Below are 9126 nucleotides of genomic sequence, written 5' to 3'. Positions count from 1 at the left end.
CCTGGATCTGTGGACGCTCTTGATGTAAAGCCTGTGTTTGGATACCCATTCAGGTAGAAAACTAGTACAAAAAATATGTTGTATAGGTAGGAAATAATACATACATATACAAAGAAACCTATGCTTTGGTTGAATATGTTATCAGCATTATTGTAAGGATTTGCAAAAACATTGTCATTACTCCTGTTTCTCCAAAGCCGCAATATTAGTAAGCGTAATTGGATAAATGATGCTGAAACTACTCATGCAGTATTTTATTAAAACAAAAATATGCCAGCATTAGGCGTGGGCAAATAACCATGTTGACTGTTTATCGTGGTGTTAAAAAGTAAAGTTCTAATAACCACTAGTACTGTCAATAACCGGTAATGAGCGCTTTTCTTTTTTGCTTAATCTAACAAAAGTGAAATATGATAAGCTGTTTGCAGAGTTGAATCAACTGCCCGCCCTTTTGAAAATTATTACTGTACATGGCAATCGCTTATTTTTTATTTATTTATTTTAATTGTCAAGCACGTAGGATTGGGGGGGGGGGGTGTCTTTGTCTTAACCCCTTCAGATCTAAGAAGTATGCTGGAGGACACTACACGTTTACATGTCTGTACCATTAAATACGCCAAATTTTGATGATCTCGCCCCGTTATGATAGATGATTGGACGAAGCTTTGCCAATCAAAATCAAGTTATGATGCTTAGTACACTCTCCATGCCGTTTTTGGATCTTACAAGATGACTATGAAAAAGCTACTTTAAAAAGACAAATGTAATTTTTGCTCAAGGTAGTCAATTGAGCGTCCTTTTTGTTTAGTTTTAAGAGTTTTAGGTGAAAACATTCTGGGTTATTTTGAAAGCATATCGCATAATTATACAAATAAGATGTTGATTTTCATGGTGTTCCGTTATACATTTATACATGTGAATCCATGTTGTAAATTTTTGTCAAACCATTTTTTTTCCCTTAACGTAGTGTGGTTTAAATTATTAAGAAAAAAGTCACACAAGCTACCACCACATCAGTCACATTTTGGCTAAATTACCTGCCCTGCTGATAGACTAATCAAAGGAGTTTAATCAACTTCAGCCTCAGCAAACCTAGTGTAATTTAGTCTACCTCAGAGTAGGCACTCATGGAAGCGTGGTGCTGTGTCTTAAAAGTAACTTACCAGTGATGGGGCACCAAGAAGAATTAAGAAACAAAGAAAAAGCTAATGATTATTTAGTCTTTCATTTTTTCATTTATATGAAAGCTAGTACACATTTCTTAATGCACCAAATATCCATTATTTTGTTTTAAAATCAAAGAGATTGTGTTCAATGGAACAAAAATGGATCTGCAATTTTAATATTAAGATACCATAATACTGTATTTTTTTTTTTTTTGCTCAAGGTTATTATACCGTGAGAATCTGATATCAGCCCATGCCTAGCTAGCCAGAATTTTGTTTCACTTAACAATTTTGCTGGGGTATTGTGAAGTGTATCAACTTTTAAATGCCATTCACATTTTAAGAACATCAGGCTTTTTTTTTTTTTTCCCAGATCAAACAAGGTACGTGTGTAAGGATGTGAGCCATATTGTAGGAAGAAAGAATGCGATTTAAAACAATCACTCAAAAACCTATGCTAGCGTCAACTCTTTTTGTCAAGTACTTGGACGTAATTAATGAAAGTCTTAATGATAGCATTGACTTTAATTAAAGAATTGTGTCTCAGCTTTTTGCAAACTTTCTTTCAACCAAGTGATGCTGTGTGGGCTTGTAGTTTAAAATATATTTTAAATTATACTCTTTTACTCTGTTCTTGCTCTCCCGGACTAAGAGGTATGCCAGGTGAGAATATAATTTTATGTTTTATCTTGAAGCATGCGTGGAAGTTACTGCCTGTTCTGTAAAATGTTTGTTTGGTCTTTTCTGCCATTCGCTTTAGGTTGCCAACATACCCATATGAGGTGCCTTCATGTGATGGCAGTCCTTCAAATCACACCTTCCTCCAGGGAGACTTTTCCTCCTCTGCAGAGTTCTTTGTGTGTGTGGGTGTATTTGGTTTTCTCTACTGCACTGCTACACTGATTCTCTACTTGGGTTACCAGCATGTCTATCGCCAGAATACCCGTGGTCCCTTCATTGTGAGTATTTTTCCTCATATTTGTATCCATCAAATCAGAGCGAAGATTAACAATAAAAGGAAATAAATCAGGGATTATGTTATTATGAAACAACTTCACAAGTTAGCACATTCACGTTAAAGCAAGGGGTCACTGGAGGGATTTTTTTATCTTATCAATAAGTAATTTCTGTTGATAAATTAACTCTTGAATGCGTCAATGTAAATGGTTGAACAGAGTGACATTTTTGGTGTCGCCTCCAGCTATCAAGGCTCATAAGATACATACACAATGTACACAGTGCATCTGAAAAGTATGTACTGCACTTCACTTTTCCCACATTTTGTCTTGATACAGCTTCATTCCAAGCTGTATTAAATTAATATCATAACTCAAAATTCTACATACAATACCATATTATGACTGTGAAAAAATGCTCATTAAAATTTGAAAACTAAAATATCATATTTACATACTGTAAGTATTCACAGCCTTTGCTTAGTGTGTAATTGCTGCCAAAGTTAGATCGACAACATAAGTATTTTTTTTTAAATACTTTATCACACCTATCCTTAGGCAGATCTGACCTGTTCTTTGTAGTAACTCTCAAACTCCATCAGGTTGGGTAGGAGATGTCTGTGCAGGCATTTTCAGGTCTCTCCAGAGATGTTCAATCAAAATTAAGTCTGAGCTCTGACTGGGCCACTCCAGGACATTTATTGAGTGGTAATGTAGGCCAATCCTTTGAGATCTTGGTTATGTGTTTCAGGTCTGAGAGTATTTCAGGTGCCTTTTGGCAAATTTCAGATGGTCTGCCATGTTCATATTACTAAGTAGTGGCTATCGTCTGGCCACTCTGCCATACAGGCCTGATTGGATGTCCTTTTTGGAACGCTCTCCTCTCGCCACAGAGGAATGCTGGAGCTTTGATATACTGACCATCGGGTTCTTGATCACCTCCTTGACAATTGTCCTTCTCCTCTGATCACTCAATTTAGATGGCTGGCCAGCTCTAGGAAGAGTCCTGGTGCTCATAAATGTCTTCCATTTACGAGTAGTGGAGGCCACTGTGCTCATTGGAACCTTTAAACAGCAGAAACCTTTCTGTAACCTTCCCCAGATTTCAAGTCCTGTCTCCCAGGTCTGTTCTCCCCGAGCCGGCATGGGTTCTCTCCAGGGACTCCAGCTTCCTCCCACTCTCCAAAAAAAATGCATTGAGGATTTATTGGACATACTAAATTATCCTTAGGTGTGATTTGGTGCGTGAATGGTTGTTCATCTTTGTGTGCAATTGGCTGGCAATTTCAGGGTGTCCCCCGCCTGGCAACCGTTTCAGGGTGTCCCCCGCCTGCTGTCCGAAGTCATCTGGGATAAGCGCAAGCAAGCCTATCACTTCACAAATCATGTACAATCAACTGAATTTACTGCAGAAGCTGTAGAGACATCTCAAGGGTGAAAATGATTCACCTGAGCTTAATTTTGAGCTTGATAGCAAATGTAAATACTTATGTAAATGTACTTTCATAGTTTTCTATTTTTAGAAAATTGAGTGTAGAATGAAAGAAGTTTGACATCACAACAGATGAAATCAGGCAAAAATGGTGATTTGGCCTCAACCCCAAATCAAATTTGAAGATCCCATTAAGCTTTAATGTAGTCTCCTGACACATCCGTCAAAGTTTGCTTGTAATTTTATTGCTACTACCCCCCCCCCCCCTCCCCCCCTCCCTCCCCCATTGTGTGTGTCTGCGCATGTGCACATTTTAATTAGGTCATATTTCTTGCATTCATTGCAAATTCCTTGATAAAATTTGGGTAATTTTATTGAAGAATATTTGGGGAATTTCTACAATGAAATTTGAGTCACAGAATCACATAATAATCACATAAATGCATTTGTCCTATAAGGAAAAAATATATTTTTTAAATTTAAATCTAAAAATAAGGAATAGATAAGGAGCACATCAACACTTTATACATACAAGAATACTGTGCAGAAAAGCTAGAAAATGTCATCACAAGTTAAAAGTTTGAATATGAAAATAAAACATTTTGCTGATACATATAAGATATACAGTTTTAAAATGGTTGGTAGAGTATAACAAATAACTACTACTACTCTTTTAATTCATAGTTATTAGGTAGTAAATAGATAGCATAGTGAAACTTGGCAAGCTTGGCAAGGAAAAGTATAAGTTGCCTACTAGTCGAATGTAATTTCAAAATGTAACACCCTTTTCACGATTAAAATTCTTAAGCTTATGAAAGAAAGACAAAAGCATATATAATTAATACAGCGAGATAAGAACGCAACCCGTGTTTGTGTTTGCTTTCTACAAGGATCTGATGGTGACCGCTGCCTTTACCTTTCTGTGGCTTGTGTCCTCTTCTGCCTGGGGCAAAGGCCTGACTGATGTGAAATGGGCTACAAACCCAGAGCACTTGGTGGAGAATTGTACAAACTGCCAAGCAGGAGAATTTCCCTCCATGGGACGCCTGAATGCCTCAGTGGTAAGTCAAGTGAGGCTTTTACTGAGCTTTAACTGATCTGTCATTGTAAGTTGAAAAAGAAGTCACATGAAGGTATGCCGTTTAACATGGCGTGATAAAGTATCTTATAGTAAAGTATAGATAAAGTATCTTCAAGTCTTCCATCCAAATTCTTTCCACTTCTGGGAGTTTGTAGAGTTCCATGTTAGTTTCCATATTGTCGTCCATTCCTCTTCAGTTATTTTCAGTTAGTTATTCCTCCTCCTTTCTCCCACATTGACTTTAAATGCTGAGTTGAGTGCGATTTACATCTTGTCAACCATTTGTACTAAAATGATATAGCCTCACCATTTGTGTTTCCATCATATTGGTTTGTGAATATTTGCAGTAGATCTTTGTTTACCTCAGATTCTGCATTAATATTTTTATGCATCCAGTTTTTTGTTAGAAAATTATAATCATACACAATTCATTTTAATCTTCCCATGTCTTTTCTCAGATCATACTCTTTAACTTTATTCTTCCAAATACATACGGTGCATTGAACCAAGGGGCTTTCTACTTTTCTTTGCTTGTATTGGAAAAACAAAGATTTCTTTCCTCAATACTTTTCCACTGAGAGTTATAGGATATATGACACCAGTTCATCAACACTTTCATCAGTGCCGCTTTATAATAATCCTTTAGAGATGGTAGGCCTCAGCCTCTCTTTAGGCAATTACAATGTCTTAAGTTGACCCTTGACTTTTTCTTTGCCATAAATATCTGGATATCATCTAATCTCATTCATTAAATTGAGCTTGATCAATTTGTATCAGCAGACTTTGAAATAAATCTAACAGTTTTGGTAAGATAACCGTTTTGATTTATTCAATTTGCGAATACAATAATAAATATGGAACTAGGTTCCACTTTTTCAGGTTTCTATTCAGTGGGATATAATCAGTGGCGGGCCGTCTGGATCAGCAAGGCCTTTCTGCTGGCCTAATATAACTTGACATTGTCATAACTATAATAAACTATAATACTTTAATAACTAAAATAAAAGTCCATTTCATTTTAAATGTATTTTTACTAAAAATATATACAGTGTGCACCCGGTTTACGAACTCCCTCTTATACGAACATTTCATCTTACGAACGTGAACCATGGCGTTTTTTTGTCCCCCCCCTTACGCACGAACCTTTCGTCTTAAGAACAATCCAAAATGCCCCAACGTGCCGGTCAATGTGTCTGTGCTATTTTTTTTCGCTTTGCTATGTCAATAAAATCAACTGTTCCCACATGTCATGGTAACGCTGATATGCTATTGCTCTTACAATGTAACAGTCACTGTTTCAGTCACGGTGTCAGTCACGGAAATGCCATACGCTATTGGTCGATTAAGTTCACAGTCCCGGTCTCAGTCACGGAGATGCGGATATGCTATTGGCCGGCGTCACGTCAATCACAGAAATGCCGATATGCTATTGGCCGAACGCCTTCATCTAGCTTGATGGCACAGCTGGTCGGGATGGAAGGAAGGAGAGAAAAGGAGTGAAAAACGGAAGGAAGGAATGTTGTGAAGACTTTGCAAACTTTATCTGTTAGACATGGCTTCTAAAATTGCTAGTGGCGGTAAAGGAAGAAGTAAGAGGATGATGGCAATAGAAACAAAGCAGGAGATAAAAAAAAAAAAAAAAACGAAGGACGTGCACGCATAGTTAACCTTGCTCGTGAGTATGGCCGTAACCGCTCGGCAATCTTCTAAGGGCAAGACTTTCCTTGCCAGGGAACGGACCTCGGTCGACAAAAAAATGGAGAGGCTTCTTCTATTATGGATTAAAGAAAAGGAAATCGCCAGTGATATGTTCTCGTTTGAAAAAAGTTCTCGTTTAAGAAAATAAATAAATTCTGTGGGTTCGTCTCTGCTCCCCTCCTCCTCCACCCACCACCAGCTCAAGTCATGCCGCCCCAAAGCTAAATGTCATTTTTACTTTGTATATTTATGTTATTTAATTTAACTGTACAGTAGATTATGTTACTAATTTTTAATATGTGTATATAAAGTTGTGATGTTTTTACCTAAGGTTTTTGCACGCGTTGCACGCATTCATTAATTAACAGGTTTGGATTGTCCGTCATACGAGCAATTCGATTTACGAGCATAGCCGCTGAATGGATGAAGTTCGTAACACGGGGGCCCACTGTATTTTATATGTAAAATTATTCTCCGTATTCTGTTCTTTTCGTGTCCTATTATATCCATTTGGTTACACTCCTACAAGTGCTGCAGTTTCAATGTCGGGTTTTCAGTCAATTAGAATTCATCAAACGTTTGTCGCCAGGCAGACTTAATGTCTGCCTGAGTCCGGAGGCGCTCAGGCATTTGTTTGAACAGTTGAAGATTTCTATGCAGTGTGCAATGTCATATTGTGGACGGCCCCATATATTTGTTAGACAGCTGGAATAGCCAATCGAGTCATAAGATTGCCTCATATAGAATGTGATGCAACTGGAGGCCCACTGCAGGGGCTATATTGATTCACCATGTTTAATGGTGGAAGTAAAATGGCTGAATTGGCAACTGGGCCGACGCGAGTTTCAGCATTGGGGTCTATGTCAACACAATAGGATTTATTATTGGAAATGAAACGTAAAAACAAACTCTACAAGCAAGTCATGAAACTTTCTGAGGAAAAAAAGAAGAATGGATTTTGTACTGAAATAACTTTGGGACAGCCATTTTGGGTGAGTTAATATGTTTTTGTCATTTGATGTCATTCGTATTCAATTGTCATGTTTGGTTAGGTTTAGTTATTGTGCGTTTATGGGGTTTTGTTCATGTTTCTGTTCCAATCGCATCTGCCTTTATTCTCTGCGTTCTCGTTTGTTTGATTTGGTCCACCTGTCTGGTGATAATTTGTCCATCCAGTTTTGCTCCCGTTTGGTCCTGCCTCATTTGTTTGTTAAAGCTTCCTTTTATGAGCCACATACTTCTCAGTTTTCCTGCATTTTTTGGGTCCCCGTCCCTCCTCTTCCCAACTCACCATGCCCAAACATAACACTTATGTTGAATGTCCATTTGTAATTGAGCGTACAATCTTGTTAAAGCTTGCCTGCTCTTGGTGGACTTTATAAAACTTTGTGGACAAATAATTTGAAATTATAATTACTTATTGTAAGTTTTGGCATGTAGAATGATTTTGAAGTTTTAATTGCTGATGTGGGTTTATTGATGTTTAAATGAATTGAAAAATATCCTGCATAGCCCAGTAATGCATACGTGTGCGCATGAGGGGTCCAATCACTGAAGGCCTGCCTAAGTGTGAAATGCACGGACCACCACTGGATATAATTAAATTCAAACACAAACATTCTTGTATGGTGTTTGGTATCATGATACCTACATATCTCAAAGAGCCAGCATGCCACTTAATACGGTACTTAGCGGTTATATCCACAGGTGGAATGTAATTATATGTAAGCCTGTTCTCATATTCTCTTTACTTACTTTCCTTAACACAACCACAGTGCTTACGTTTACATTCCTTTAAATTACTTAGTGTCATGTCATATTTCTAATTCATCATACTTAAGTACAAACTCAAAAATGCATCAAGGCTTGTCATGGAATGAATATCATAAAGGAATCATCCTTGATTTTCAGAAAATCTATATAAAACACAATCCCATCTAATCATTTCTCTTCTTTTCACAGATTTTTGGGTTTTTGAATTTGATTCTTTGGGCAGGTAACTGCTGGTTCATTTACAAGGAGACTTCGTTCCACAAGGATTCCAGCCAACCTGCCACCATGGAGGAAGGAGGGGCCCCTGGGCCTTAAGTCAGAGACTGGCTCACTGGTTCTATAAAAGAAGGCAATCCCCTCAATTTCATTTAAGGAAATTTCACTTTCATAACATTCTCCATTTCGAACAGTTATTAAAAGATCGGCTTCTCTTTGAACGCATAGCAGATACACAGTGATCCCTCGTTTTTTGCAGTTAATGGGGACCGGAATCCCCCCGCAAAAAGTAAAACCTGCGAAGTAGCGCCCCCCCCTTTTTGAATTAAAAAAAAAAAAAAATTTTGTTATGTTTTTTTGTTGTTTGTGTATATATATATATATATATATATATATATATATATATATGTGTATATATATATATATATATATATATATATATATATATATATATATATATATATATACATATATACAATGTTTTTTTTTAACATGAAAAGCCTTCATGCTATACATATTATTTAAGACAATATTAGTCATATTAGCAGCGGCCCAGACGTGGAATTAAAGTCAAATCTGTACATCAAACGTGATAACAATGGAGAGTTTACACTTGAAATGCCATTTTATTATAAAAGAAATCTAGGTAAGAGCATTCCAACGGTCTAGTGAACGTCTGCTCCATTGTGTCTCTTCCTTGACAATGTGTGTGCGTGCGTGCGTGCGTGTGTGTGCGACAACAACTGTGTTTGCTCTGTGTGCGTTTCATGACTGACACAGCACGTCCCTGTGGGTGTAAAAGCG

At 37.3% G+C, this 9126-nt stretch overlaps 1 protein-coding gene across 1 annotated transcript in view; it reads left to right on the top strand.

The window, feature by feature from the left end:
* sypl2a (synaptophysin-like 2a) overlaps positions 1–8642 on the top strand; it is a 22585-nt gene extending 13943 nt beyond the window's left edge. The window contains exons 3-6 of the mRNA XM_088423205.1: positions 1–53; positions 1927–2125; positions 4445–4615; positions 8296–8642. The exon at positions 1–53 is cut by the window's left edge and continues 69 nt beyond it. Of these exons, the coding sequence (XP_088279331.1) occupies positions 1–53; positions 1927–2125; positions 4445–4615; positions 8296–8421 (549 nt within the window). The 3' untranslated portion in view covers positions 8422–8642. The remainder of the gene's footprint in view (positions 54–1926; positions 2126–4444; positions 4616–8295) is intronic.
* The last annotated feature ends 484 nt before the right edge of the window (positions 8643–9126 follow it).

This window comes from Hippichthys cyanospilos, chromosome 9, assembly GCF_059441005.1.
Source record: "Hippichthys cyanospilos isolate Australia breed blue-spotted pipefish chromosome 9, RoL_Hcya_1.0, whole genome shotgun sequence".
Classification (NCBI taxonomy): Eukaryota; Metazoa; Chordata; class Actinopteri; order Syngnathiformes; family Syngnathidae; genus Hippichthys; species Hippichthys cyanospilos.
The sequence above is the reverse complement of the archived record's forward strand: the minus strand, read 5'-3'. Positions and strand labels throughout refer to the sequence as shown.